The sequence below is a fragment of the Triticum dicoccoides genome, chromosome 1B (genome assembly GCF_002162155.2).
Source record: "Triticum dicoccoides isolate Atlit2015 ecotype Zavitan chromosome 1B, WEW_v2.0, whole genome shotgun sequence".
Taxonomy (NCBI): domain Eukaryota; kingdom Viridiplantae; phylum Streptophyta; class Magnoliopsida; order Poales; family Poaceae; genus Triticum; species Triticum dicoccoides.
Window position 1 is genome coordinate 86,984,708 of NC_041381.1, and position 14,674 is coordinate 86,999,381.

Here is a 14,674-nt window from a genome sequence, read left to right on the forward strand (position 1 = left end):
CAACCACCATGGAGTCATGTTGAAGGTGGTGCTGGAGTCTGATGGATGACTTCACTCTGAGCTGATGGAGGGGCTACGACATAAATGCATGGAGAGTCGAAGCCTATTTCAGCAGGAAAGCGAGAGGCACATGGATCGGATTGGGTACCAGTAGTCTGATGAAGACGTGATACTCGGCATCGGTCGGTGATGATCGGTGGTTCTCTGCAATAGGGGTTTGAGTGTGTGGGTTCGCGACCCGGGAGACTCGACCGGGACAGCAAAGGCTCGACGCGATGATAGCGGCAAGGCGTGCAGTAAGCATGGGACATAGCGACAGACCAAGAGACTGGTGGTTAGACATGTGGTCAGACAAATTGTGCAGGGGTGCTGAAACAGTGTTGACGAGTACCGGGTTCAAGTGTGAATGGGTCTATCGGTGCCGGTTGACGGACATGAGTTGACCATGGAGAATCTGCAAAAGTGGCGGGAAGTCTTAATGTCAAAGGCTGAGAGAGTACATGGCCGTATATTCTGTGGTGTTCAATGCACATGGCAAAGTGCGGATGACAAATACAGAAGGAGGCGGAGTGCTGTAGCTGTGGGACATATGCCAGAGACTATCCGGGAAAAGGGTGAGACAACTGTGAATTTGACTCAGGATGACACAGGGCGACGGTGAAATTCCTTCAAGTTTTAGACAAGCAGTCAAGAAAGAACAGTGATGTTGAGTTCAAGTAACTCTTATACGTGGCGTCCAATATGTGGGTTGTTCATTTTCACGCAGACAGTGGTCGATGTGTGATGGCGTTGGACGATACTCCGGAAGTTGAGAACACAAGGTAGAGTAACGAGGAACTTAATTTTGCTCGAGTGTTGACTGTGAAGAAGACGAGAAGGGACTACAGTTGCAGGTGGAGTCACATGGAGTCTTGGAGTAGCAGCGCTGCTCATGGCGTATCTCAAGTCCAATGTATATGGAGGTTCGACGCATGGATAAATTCAAGGTCGTGAAGGATATTCACCAAGGCGGAGTTTGTTAGAGTTGTGTCGAATATTATTGTATAAGGTAGGTTACAATTGGACTTGTAGTTGTATTGTGTTTAGATAGGATATAGAGTAGTGTCCAAGTAGGACACTTATATCCTAGGTCTATCATACATAGCGGGGTAGACACACGATGTAACCTATGCCAACATAATAGCTCGGGCACGCGGGGGAGCCGACGGCGTGTGCCGGCGTTCGGGCAGCCGGGGTGCGGTATTGTAGCGGTGTCATGGAGAGGAGCGCCCGTAGTCAAGCCCCGGGGATGTAGCCATATCGATGAACCTCGTTAACAAATCTCAGTGTCATGTTTGTGTGATTGCTTGGTCCTCGAATGATCGACGGTATACCTCGGATTAATTCTAACAGCTCAGCGCCAAAAGTAGTAACTCAAGTTACAGGGATTAATATATTTAGTCCTTTGGCTCCGGAAGCTGCCCAGGAGCGAGCCTCCTCCTTGATCATGCAAACAAGTGTCGAGGAAGAGGGTGTAGTCTTGTCGAAGATTGCGGCGTTGCGGTGTCACCAAAGTGACCAGCCAGTGAAGGTGGCGATGGAGGCCAGGCCACGTCGCAGGGGTGCCGGAGTAGCGTCCAAGACCGTGGACAACCAGTCGAAGAAGCTAAACGATCCATCTGTCGGGAGAGTTGTGGGGCGGCCCCGGGAGAGAACCTCGTGCCAAGTAACCCGAGCGAAGACACAGCCCACGAGGATGTGGTGAAGCGTCTCGGGCTCCTAGGAGCAGAGGATGCAAGTCAGCTCATGAGGCAGACTGCGACAGACGAGGCAATCGGCGGTCCAACATCTGTTTTAGGATGCCAGTCAAAGGAAGAATTTGACGAATAGGGGTGCCCAGGTCTTGCAAATCAGGCGCCAATGCGAGGAAGAAGTAGAACCCAAGAATAGCGCATTATAGCATGAGGGCGCCGAGTAAACTCCATTCTCAGTCCGGCGTCATCGGATCGTATCTGGTTGCGGGGTTGGCATCACATGTTGTAGCTGGCGCCAAAGGTCGACACATTCGACGGTGGCGACCGGCCCCAAGGCTCCTGGATGTCAAATATCCAAGCACGGTCGTCGTGCATGATCTTGCCATCCGTGAGGAGCGCTGCCTCTTACTAAGCACAAGTGCCACCACGGTAGGTGCGAGGCTGAGGATGAAATTGCCGTCGAGCCAAGGATCGACCCAAAAATGGCAAGAGCTGCCATTGCCAATGGTCCACGTCTTGGAGGCCAGAGAAAATTGGAGCACCTTGGGGTGAGACGATGGCTGAAGATGAGACCAAGGGCGCGAGGGACCCGTAGCCTGAAGCGAGAGCCACCTGACTGACCGGGTGGGGGGGGTGCAATGGCAAGAAGTATATGCACATGCATGGCACACAGAACTTATCGAACCAGAGCTAAGGACAACTCCAACGTGCCGACCCATTTGGTCCACACGTGTCCGTTTGGGTCCGGGCGGCCAAAAACCACGAACCAACGTGTCGCTCTCACTGCAAATATTGTCCACTTCGTGTCCGTCCGAATGCCCTTCTGATCCAATTTTGGGTCCGATTTGCGTCCACACAAACACGATATGGATGAACCGGGGTCCTCTCGATGTCTGCCTCGGGCCCGCGTGCCAGTCGCCCAACCACCGCCTCCAGTCCTATTCAATGCCACACATGCGCCCAGGCCCGCTTGTCAACCCTAGGAAGTGTATGGACCCGTTCATTTTAATGGCAAGCGTACCATGGGCGACCGCCCCATCCACTTCCATCCCCCACCTACGCTTGCTCCCTGGGCAGCCGACATGAACCCTGACCGCCGCCACCATGGTCTTCTTCAGCAAGCGTGGCAAGCATGACCATGAAGCCGGGTCATCGTTGAGGCTTCGCTCGGCCAACTTCATGATGGCGGTGCGGGGCCGGCTAGCACGCCAGCACATGTACATTCCCGTGCACCATTGCCACTAACTAGGAGTACCGTGTGCCTTTGTAGTGGTCGGGCGTCAAACTCCCGCACGGCTAGCACCTCATTCTGGTGCCGACAGTGCCGCAATCTGACCACGCGCGCGCGGTCAAGATCTGAGCTGCCCGAGCTCCTCTACCACCCAAACTACACGGCAAACTCACCGTACTAGGATGGGTGGTTTGTCATGGAGCACGACGTGCTCGCGGCCTACCAACAGGTCTTTTCCTGGATGCAGGCGTCAATGTTCATCGTCCTGACCAACGAAGAGGACAACACCGCCGCCTAGGGCCACGGGCTGCTTCTTTTAATTTTTTATGTTATTTTCTAAGTTTTAGTTAGTGTAACTAGACTTTCACCAGCGTTTTAAATATAAAGTTTATATTTTAAAAAAATATTTGAATTAAATTATTTTTTAAATGACCGACTCTCACAAGCGTCGGCCAACCTACGGCCTGTCGGACGAAACCGAACTGTTAGAGTATATTTGGTAGTTGTAGATATTCATATCGTAGACTGCCATATGTATCCGGGGTTGCCTTGCACCCCTAGTACTGTACTCTTATATATACCGGTCGAGGCCTCAATGCAATACAATCAATCCATCAGTTATATCAATTCTATCTGTTAATATGGTATCACGAGGTTAGGTTCGGATCCTTGGCCACAAAACCTAATTCTTCCGCTGCTTCTCACGCACCCCCGTTCTTCTCGCGCCACCGGCCGTCCATCACGGTGCGCAATCAGCGCGCCCCCGGGGAGGTTCCATATGACCTCCGCTGGGGGCAGTGCCCTCCTCTGTGGCGGATCGAGTTAATCCACCGCCGTCTCGTGTCCAGCAGCAGCAGATCGAAGTGTACCTTGTCATCCGTCATGGAGGCCGTCGACGACGACCCCGATCCGCGCCGCCGTGGTAGCAGCCGCGGTCTCCTTGTGGCGCACGTGTTCTTCCCCACGCTGCCGTGGTGGCAGCTAGGGCTTCCACGGGCGCCCTCCACCTGCCGTCGACCAGTCCCATGGCAGGCCACCCTTCCATCCGGCCACCCCGGAGGTCTATACGGAGATTTGTTGCTGCTGATTTCTTTTTGGTAGTTTCTCTGATTTTTTACTCGATCAATGATCGAGATTGAGTCGCCCACCGCCCGTCCATCCCACGCCTCTTCTTCGACATCATCACCGGTTGTTCTCCTTCAACACCCGTGTCATCCGGGCTGGTGTGCGATGCGCGGCGGGGCACCACCCGCAGCGCCGCCAGGCTCCTCCGCAACACGGTCCCCAAGCCGGTCGTCCCCGACTTCTCCGCCATGACTCCGACCTGCACAGCATTGTCGTCCGTCGTCTCACACGTGCGTTGTCGGTCTGATCAACTGACCGGCGTACGGTCGCGACACGTACGGATTTGGGACGAGTGTCTTCAGTACGCGTGCATCTCCACCGACACGAGGGTTGCGGCTGCGTCGTTTGCAGCGCCGTTCTCCCTGGTCCTCTCCGCCATTGCATCTTCATCGCCATCGACTACGTCCTCGACATCGTCTACGACTACGTCAGCGCGCACCTTGTGCGCGTGGTCTTCATCAAGTTGTTCGAGTTCTTCGCCGTCTCCTTCGAGCTCCGCCGCCGCATCATATGGATCATCAGGCCTTGCACCAGATCGTCCGGGTTCACCTCTTCGCTTCGTCCAGCACCACCTCGTCGTCAGGGTCGTCGTCTCGTTCCTCCCCTTCGTCTACTCCGACAATTGCGGGCTGCATCGGCATCTTCTACCCCGCCATTGTGCGCATGCGACCTTTGCGGAGGCCTTCTCTGCTGGTCCCTCCGACGACAACGCTTGGTGTGCACCCTCCCTCGCATGTCCAGTATTGGCAACACCGGTGCGTGCCATCGTCCCCGAGGCATTTTTTGGGCCTAGCAAACCCGAGCCTGTCTCGCCCGTCGGCTCCGGACTGCATCGACTTCGGCATCGACCCCCTCTTCGACTGCCTCGATGTATCGCCGTCTTCGTCCTAGGTGGCTTCCTCCTTACCCTCGGCAACCTCGACAGCTCCACGTCAACCACGGCTACCCTACGCACGGCACCCTCCACCATGACTATACACCCTACGGCTCGGTTTCCTCGACATCAGCACAAAGGGCTACCATCTGCATGAGTTACTCGCCGGTTATCTTCTCCAGTCTCACCGTCTGCGGTGCTCCCGCTGTGACTGCGGGGGGATGTTATAGTATATTTGGTAGTTGTAGATATTCATATCGTAGATTGCCATATGTATCCGGGGTTGCCTTGCACCCCTAGTCATGTACTCTTATATATACCAGCCGAGGCCTCAATGCAATACAATCAATCCATTAGTTATACCAATTCTATCTATTAATACGAACGTCTTCGGCCGTTTAGCCGATGGCCACCACCTGCGCCTTCGCCCGACTGCGCACCAAAATGAGTCGTGTCGCCAAGGACCTGAAAATCTGGAGCAACAGCCTGATCGGGGACACGAGGATTCAGTTCCACATCGCCTGTGAAGTCATTCTGCGCCTGGATGTTTCCCAAGAGAGCCGGCGGCTCTCGACGGCAGAGGCAGAGCTCGGGAAGGGCCTGAAGATCAAGCTGTTGGGTCTTGCGGCAATCGAACGCTGCAGGAAAAGGCAGGCCTCCCGGCTCACCTGGCTGCGTGCGGGAGACGCCCCCACCAAGTTTTTCATGGCCAAGATCAGCTCGAGAAGACGCAAGAACTTCATCAACGCCCTGAAAGTGGGAGACAACATTGTGACTGCACATGCAGAGAAGCAAGAGGCAATTCACGAGCACTTCAACTGCATCCTAGTATCCTCTCAACATCGAGCTACATCGGTCAACTGGGATGAGCTGCGTATGCCCACGCTACAAGCAAACGGACTGGACAACCCGTTCTCTGAAGACGAGGTTTGGGCGGCGATCAGGGATTCACCGGCGAAAAAATCGCCTGGGCCTGACGGATTCTGCGGGATGTTCTTCCGTAGCTGCTGGAGCATCATCAAAGAAGACATCATGCACGCGTTTCAGCAGTTCTACCACCTGGCCGGGCAAAATTTTGGGGCTCTGAACACTGCGATCATCGCGCTCATCCCCAAGAAAGATGGAGCAAGCTGCATTGCTGACTACAGACCAATTAGCCTGATCCATTCAATTGCCAAGTTGATCTCCAAAGTTCTCTCGCTCCGTCTAGCCTCTATGGTGCAGTCTATCGTCTCGCCCGCACAGACGACTTTCCTGAAGACCAGATGCCTGCATGACAGCTTTGTATATGTCCCGAACTGCGTCAAGAGCCTGCACCACAGTAAAACACACGGCGGTCCTCTTGAAACTTGACATCTCGAGAGCCTTTGACAATGTCTCCTGGGAGTATCTACTAGAGTTGCTCACAAGACTAGGGTTTAGTGCACGCTGGCGGGATTGGATTTTGCTCCTCCTCGCCACCTCATCATCGGCCATCCTCCTCAACGGGTCACCAGGCGCGCGCATCCTCCATCGACGGGGCCTCAGGCAGGGAGACCCACTGTCCCCCCTCCTCTTCATAATCGCGATCGACCCCATACACCGCCTGCTGCAAGCTGTCGAGGAAGCCCTGGAGATCATGCCAGTTCCTCGTAGGGAGGTAAAGCTCAGGGTGAGTCTGTACGCCGACGACGCGATCATCTTCGCAAACCCCGACAAGGAGGAGATCGATCACCTGATGCATATCCTGCAAAATTTCGGCGACGCCTCGGGCCTTCGGATCAACCTTGCCAAGTCCACGGCCACGCCGATCCACTGCAACAACATCGACCTGCAGTATGTTTTCCAGGCGTTTCGCGGCCCGATCGCCCCCTTTCCAATTAGGTACCTAGGTCTTCCAGTAACGACGGGACGGCTTCGCCTAGTTCACCTACAGTTCATCCTTGATCGTATCCGTGCCCGGCTAGCGGGGTGGAAGGGACGAATGCTGTCCATGGCGGGCAGGCGCGCTCTGGTCCGCTGCGTCCTCTCGGCCCTGCCCAACCTCTTACAGCGCTTCCAAGTCCCAAAGAAGCTGCTGAAGGAAATTGACAAGTGCAGGCGGCGTTTTCTCTGGGGAAAGGATCAAGAAGTCTCGGGCGGTAGCTGCAAGGTTAGCTGGGAACGGGTCTGCTCCCCGGTTGAGCACGGCGGACTCGGTGTCCTGAACCTATCAAAGTTCAGCCGCGCGCTTCGGCTGAGATGGCTATGGCACAGTTGGAAAAACCCCACTCGGCCTTGGGTGGGTACGGAGCCACCATGCGATGCCTCGGATCATGCTCTTTTCAACGCAGCGACGGCTGTTACTGTCGACAACGGCAAAACGGCGAGCTTGTGGCACTGCTCATGGCTAGGGCCGGTGCCGCTGAAGTTCTGCTTCCCGTCTGTCTTCAAGCACTCCAGGCGCAAGGGCAGAACTATGGTGCAAGCCATCAGCGGCGACCGCTGGGTTTTGGACCTAGCGCATGGCAACAGCGTCGACCTTGTCAGCGAGGTTATCTCCCTGCATCGACTCTCTGGCAGCTCAACCTTCAGGTAGAAGAGCAGGACCAAATACGCTGGAGCTCGGAGGGGTCAGGCCAGTACAGCTCCCGCTCGGCCTATGCCATCCAGTTTTTGGGTTCGACGTCGGTAACATATCAGGCCATGATCTGTTAAGCATGGGCTCCAGCCAAGCTGAAGATGTTTGCGTGGCTCCTCCACCAAACCCGGCTGTGGTGCAATGATCGTCTCCAACGCAGGGGCTGGCCAAACTGCTACTTTTGCCAGCTGTGTTTGAGAAACCTGGAGACGGCGGGGCACCTGTTCTGGAGTTGCCCCTTTGCAAAGACAATCTGGGCAAGTTTATTCTCCTGACAGCACTGCAGGGGCTCAGCATTGCGTGCGAGTACATCGACAACAGCTCGCTGGAAATTATGGAGGCCATGGTAGCAGCGACGCAGCCAGCGCATGCTAAAGGGATCAAGTCACTAATTATGCTCGTGCTTTGGAAAGTTTGGCAGGAGCGCAACAGCCGCGTTTTCAGGAAACAAGAGGCGACGGCGCAAGATGTCATCAAGGCCATCAGGAGAGAGTTCTGTCTTTGGCAACAGGGAGGTTTCAAGCACATTCAGAGCCCCTTCGGGGATCCGCCGTGAGATTTTAGGGTTTTAGCTCTCGGTGCCTCAGGCACCTCCGCCTATGTTTTTCTCTTTTTTAGTAGTTTTTCTTTACTCCTTGATGCCTGGATCATCGCCTTTGTCATTTTGTCATCTGCTCCCTGCTTAATCAATGAAACACCAGCCTTGGCTGGCCAGTTAAAAAAAAAACAGACAAAATGTGCATTAGGCGTGTTGGAGTTGGCCTAAGCGCTCTCCTGGCTAAGAAGCGAGGCCTTCCAAGAGTTGTTGACGAGTGACATCAAATGGGAAGAGGTCACCTTCAGAGAGGTGGAAAAACGACAAATCTAGTGATACAGTATAATAGCCAGGTGTGTCTTTGGGTACGGACAGCGTTGGCAGCAGTTCCTATGTCGGAACTGTTGGTGGGGTCACCCTCTGAATGTTTCAAACATATTGAAAGTACAGGTAACAGGTTGAGAATTTTGATTGATGATTACGCTGCATGTGTTAGACGGGGTTAAACCATGTGATAGCTCACCGGCTAATTAATTAAGCATGTTATAAGCGAGGGTCACGTCGGAAAAAAGCATGTTAAGTGAGGGCGCGAGGGGGCCTCACATGTGATTGGCTCGGTGACGATGGAGGCGTGGTGGTGCGAATGGTAGCGCGTGTAGAGGAAGTGGTGGTGCAGCGCGCGGTGGAACCAGTAGTAGAGGAACTCGACCGGGCCGGCGTGCAGCAGCAGCAGCAGCACCGCGCCGTCAGTCCTCCACCATGGCAGGTTCTGCCCGCCCGGCATGTACACCGCGCCCAGGAGCAGCAGGATGGCGCTCAGGATGATCTGATCGTCCCTGCCGTGCGCATTATACACACACATGTAAACACATGCAACGTTAGTACGTTTTCTTATTATCCTTTTGGTGGATATAAGTCGACCAGCTACTAGAGCATATGTAGGAGCATATATACGTACCAGTTGCGCTCGCGGTCGACCTGATCGAACTCGATGCCGCGGTCGACGATCTGGCGCTTCCCGCGCGCGTTGTAGAGGCGGGACACGGTGATCCATGCCTGGTCGTGGAGCGCCCGGAGCAGCATCGACGGGAGGATGGCGACGTAGCCCAGGTCCAGCTCCCTCCACCCCTCGGTCGCCGCGAGGTGGCACCCGTGCGCCACCCATGGCGCCAGCACAAGATACTGCATATGCATTCGTCATCTCATCCACAATATATGTTGGATTGCTTGCGATCGAGGAGGTGCAAATCTGCTACTGCTAGGTACGTACCTTGAAGCTGCCGAGCCTCTTCCATGGCCACTCGCTGAGGATGCCGGGGTTCGTAGCCATCGCAAGCTAGATGGTACTACTACGTACGTACCACTCAGCGAGGAGATGCCTATGATATGATGGCTCTTTGCCACCTGTGGGCTGTGGCGACGAGATGACCGCTGTATCCACTCGATTTATAGGCCCGTTATGTGGGTGGATGTAAAGCAGGTGGTCTAACATCCTACGTTGGTGTCAACATAACTACACTTGAATGGGTTGGCCGCAATAGGTAACCACAAATTGGTCCAAACTCCAATCCTCTGCTTGATTTTTTCCTCTTAGGGCTAGCCTCTTTGATTTTTTCCCTCTTGGAGGTAGCCTCTGATTTAATGAGAGCGGTGTGCTCCGATCCACAAAATCGTCCGCACAGCTATATGGTGTAACGCTACAAATGGGGACGGTTTTCTTTTTTGGGTGGACGGAATATGGGGACGTGCTGTTACGGGTAGAATTCACGGACCAGTGTGGATCATAAAATTGAATTTGTGGGGTGGTCTTTTAAGGGACACAAGCAAATACTCCCGCCGTTCTATAATATAAGAACGTTTTTAATACTACACTAATGCAAAAATGTTCTTATATTATGGGATGGAGGGGTAGTCTAAATATAGTCGTAATTGGGACCAGTGGTGGAGGATGAAAAAAAATTAAGATGGGACGAATTTTAAAGATAATTTTGTTTGATGCAAAACCATTAGTGAGTACGTACTCACTAATAGTGCACAAGAAGAGTATTTAACCAAAAACTAACATATTTCATGAAACCATGTCCAAAAACTACCACTTCACAAATTTATGCCAAAAACTATCACTTTTTACTAGGGATCCCTTTTTACTAACCCGTACCAAAAAACTAGCACTTTCGAAAAATGACCAGTTTAGAAGATTTAAACACTGACAAGTGGGGGCCACCCATCAGGGCTGATGTGGCAGGAAACACCGTTTATTTTGACTGTTAAGTTGACCGTTATGACATGTGGGCCCCACACATCAGTAGCTTCTTCTTCCTCCTCCTATATCTCTCTTGGTCATTTCAACGAACACCTTGTCTTCGTGCCCCACGGCGAGCACTGGTGTCGTCCATGTCGCCCACCTAGAGGCAATCATCCACCGCGTCCTGAACTAAAGCACTGCAGATATTAGTAGTAGCGAGTTGCCCAAAAGCCCGCTGCTGCTAGCCATGTATAGCAGTAGCACGGGTCACCACGCTGATACACGTTAGTTGTAGCGCCGTATCAGTAGCGCGGCACCCCGCGCTACCGATACACCTAAAACGCGCGCTACTGCTAGGCTTTTCCCTAGTAGTGCACGCCCGTCCGTCACCGGCAGCGCCAGCCGCCCCGCCCACACCTCCCCGTAGACGATGTTCACCACGCATGGCTACGAGAAGAACACCGCGGCGGGCACGCCGGCGGCCCGCGCCACCCGCCCCGCCCACGGTAGGTGCGAGTCGTACACCAGCAAGCGCACTGCGGTCGTCTCCTCCGACAACAGGAGGTTGCGCAGCGTCTCGGACCCCGCGGCCTCCAGCCGGGAGAAGTACTCGGCGGGGTCCGGGCACGAGGCGAAGCCACCGGCGTCGAATCCATCGAAGATGGCGGCCACGCGGAAGGGCACGCCAGGGGGTGGGGTGGAGGAGAGCACGTGACGGGTGGAGACGAACGTTGGGCGGAGGCCCTGGCGCGCCAGGCGGCGGCCGAACTCCAGCATCGGGTTCGTGTGGCTCGGGGTGTCAATGCAACGATACCGGTGTGCGCACGGTGGACGCGAGGGCGGCGGTCACGCTCGACGAGTGGCTCGCCACGGCCACCGCCGACGACGAAATGAACCTCGCCTACTTCGAGCCCACGGGGTCCGAGGCTGGGTGGAACAAGCGCGCAGGGTGGAAGATGAGGTGTTTGTTAAAATGCCAGAGGTGTTTGCTAAAATGCCAGAGTGAGGGAGGAGGAAGAAGAATGACGTGTGGGCCCCACCTGTCATAGCGGTCAACTTAACGGACTAGAATAATGGAGTTGGCTTTCCTGCCACATCAGCCCTGACGGGTGGGCCCCACATGTCAAAAACGTGTTTAAATTTCTTAAACTGGTCATTTTTTGAAACTGATAGTTTTTTGCCACGGGTTAGTAAAAAGGACACAAATTTATAAAGTGGTAGTTTCTGAAATGTGGTAGTTTTTAATTAAATACTCACATGAGAAAGGCTTCAATCCTTCTCTCTGTTTTTTTTGCGAGTAAAGAAAGACTTCAATCCGATAATGGAGGATCAACTACTTTTTTAAAAGTGGATGTAGTCGGCAACTAGTCTTGCATAGTATTATAACAACTGAAGCTATAGCAAAAATGGGTCTCGGCGAAAATAACATCTATTCTACCAAGTGATTACAACTCGGATCCATTTAGTAGTCAGTTTACGTAAAATGATAGCACCAAGCAATGGCATAAAAACTAATGATTTTGGAAGAAAACAAGCAAAACAACAATTCTGCCTAACTGTTGCAGTGTTGACCACTTCACCGTGACTAAAATATCATGACCAACAGGAAAGGAGGATCTAGCTGAGAAATTGATTTATGTGGCGCTCTTATTGTACTTCCTCTGTTTCTAAATGTAAGTCTTTGTAGAGATTCTACTGGGTGGACTATATACGAAACAGAATTAATGAATCCATCCTTAAAATGCATCTGTATACATTCGTATGTAGTTCATAGTGGAATTTCTACAAAGACTTATATTTAAAAACAGAGGAAGTAGTTGCATGCCTTGTTAATATTTTTTAAGGACCCTTTTCCGAAAGGGAAACGTTTGGGGCCGGAGCACCGGCCGAACCTTGCGCCGGTCGCTCCACGCTGGCTCGCTAATTAAAAAAAAACATGCGCACGTGCATCTGTGGCCTAGCCACAACTTAGGCCTCCTTTGGTTCATAGGATAAGATTATCATAGGAATAGGAATCTTGTAGGAAATGAGATAACATGTATCTCAAATTCTATGAGTAGGAATAGGAAACAAGATGTCATTTGGTTGACACCAAAGGAATTTTTCCATTGAGTCTAGGCTCTTTTTTATTTTCCTATGAAATGTGGAGGATAGGAACCAATCCTATGTAGGAATAGGAATCCATTCCTATGAACCAAAGGGCTCTAAAAAAAAATTCAATAAGAATCCTATCCTCTAGAATTCCTATGAAATTCCTCTAAACCAAAGGAGCCTTATCTCTTTATCCCCTGTCCACTTCAAATCATCGCGTCTCTTCCTCTCTCCGCCGTCCACACCCATACCGTCTGCAGCAGGGAACAGCGAGCTCGCTCCCACCACTCTCGCCGCCGTCGACCACTCACTGCCGCCCTGCTAGGCTTTTTTTGCTTTGTTTTGCCAGTTACGACTTTTGTTTGGCCGGTTCCAGCAAAACATGTTGCCGGTGGGTGCAAAACATCTCGCCGCACAGCGTCTCCGTCGCCTGGTTCCAGCAGCGCCGAGGTGTGGTCGCAGCTTTTCTTCTACCTGTTCTAGCACCTCTGACCTGCGGTTGCAACCTTTTTGTTGCTGCGACCGGCTCCGCCGGTGCTGGATATGGTGACCGCAGGTTGGAACCAGCAGCGTTTTGCTGCAACCCGTGGTGACCGCGTGCTGGAACGAGCTGCGTTTTTTGTTGTGCCCGTGGTGACCGCGAGCTGGAACCAACGGTGTTTTTTGCTGCGTTCGTGCTGACCGCGAGCTGGAAAGAGCTGCGTCTTTTGTTGTGCCCGTGGTGACCGCGGGCTGGAACCAACAGCGTTTTTTGCTGCGTTCGTGGTGACCGCGAGCCGGGGAGCGGACAGGGCGTGATGTTGCAACCGCGACTACGGCGCGTTGGAACGGGGCAACAAGAATGCTGGAACCGTGCAGGCAAAATGCTGGAACTAGCATCAGCGACCTCCAGCAGCCATTTCTTTTCATTTTTGCTGGAACCAGTTCCAATTTTTGCTGGAACTATTGTTTTTCAGAGTTGCGACTACTGAAGCAGGTTTTTATTTTTGCTGCATCCGGTGAGCAATTTTGATGGAACCAGCGAACCTAGAGCTGCGATGACCAAAGTTCTTTTAGTGCGCTGCGACCGGCGAGCAAATTTTGTTGGAATCAGCGAATAAAAGAGTTGCATCGTCTAACAACTTTTTCCTGGGACTAATAAGCTTTTTTTACTGCATGCGTTTAATGGAGCAGGACGGTTACGAGTCATGGAGTACGTTCGGCGACCGCGGCTACGTGTGTCGTGAGCTCGACGGTGGGTGCGGCGGCGGGGCGGCGTGAAGCAATGAGCTCTTCGGCCGCATAGTGCTAGCTGGGCGAGGGCCACGAAGTGCTACAACCAGATTCGGCGGCGCGATGGAGCCTAAAAGTGCGGCGCCGATAAGTGCGCATTACGTGCTGGAAGCAGGCGGCGGGGAGGAGCCACGAGTGAGGCTGGATTTGCAGCGGTTTGAGGAGGTCGTGCAATTTTCCTTTTCTTTCTGCAAAGTAGTTCTAAGACGAGGATAATGCTAGAATCGCACGGGCCACATGAATACTATCGCGCAGCTGGCAGGCGACCGGCCAAAACGTTTGGCCGGTGCGCCGGCGCCTATTAATCGCCTTTCTGAAATTGAGGAATCTTTTTTTCACCAAGGAGACAAGCTCAAGACACTAGTGGTGCTTGAACTTGTCACGGATGTTCACTTTGATGCCTAAACTTGAAAAATACACTGAACTGGTTCTAAAACTTGGCACGAACGAGCAAATACAGTGCTAATGTTGTCCCTAGACGTAATATGCGTCAACGTGGCATTGACACTATGACTCTATGAGTAGTGGGCCCGTCTGTCAGTAATTACTGACAGAGATAAAAATGAGCACTACGTGAGTCGAACCTGTTATCTGACCCTTGGGCGATGCTTGCGCTAGCCGCTTAATCCAACGTGCTTTTCTGACAAACATAGTCCCTCTGTTATTATGTATTTAAAGAAAAAACTCTTATGGCCCCCCACAAAAAAAACTCTTATGTATATAAATTGGCTTCAGCCAGGTGGCCCATGCTGCACACATTTTTTTTAAATGTAAATAATAATCTAATAATAAAAGTTAGATTCAAATGTTCATGTGTTATTTATAATTACCTCATGCTAAAAAATATATGTGTGCACAAAAAATAAATATAGAGAGGTATGCGATAAAAAAATTATTTTATAAATATTAACTAATTATTTGGAAAACACTATTTTAAATATAATATATGAGTGTTTCAAACTGTTTGTA

At 52.3% G+C, this 14,674-nt stretch overlaps 1 protein-coding gene and 1 long non-coding RNA gene across 2 annotated transcripts in view; one reads left to right on the forward strand and one right to left on the reverse strand.

Moving 5' to 3' along the window:
* The window catches only part of LOC119320989 (very-long-chain aldehyde decarbonylase GL1-5-like), a 16,881-nt gene extending 7,361 nt beyond the window's left edge, over positions 1-9,520 (reverse strand). Inside the window, exons 1-3 of the mRNA XM_037594867.1 lie at positions 9,368-9,520; positions 9,056-9,279; positions 8,701-8,933 (exon numbers count right to left, since the gene is read on the reverse strand). Of these exons, the coding sequence (XP_037450764.1) occupies positions 8,701-8,933; positions 9,056-9,279; positions 9,368-9,427 (517 nt within the window). The 5' untranslated portion in view covers positions 9,428-9,520. The remainder of the gene's footprint in view (positions 1-8,700; positions 8,934-9,055; positions 9,280-9,367) is intronic.
* Positions 9,521-12,662: 3,142 nt separating this feature from the next.
* Positions 12,663-14,043, forward strand: LOC119320998. The gene is made up of 2 exons (XR_005155084.1): positions 12,663-12,883; positions 13,607-14,043. It is a non-coding gene; the product is annotated as an uncharacterized LOC119320998 (long non-coding RNA).
* The last annotated feature ends 631 nt before the right edge of the window (positions 14,044-14,674 follow it).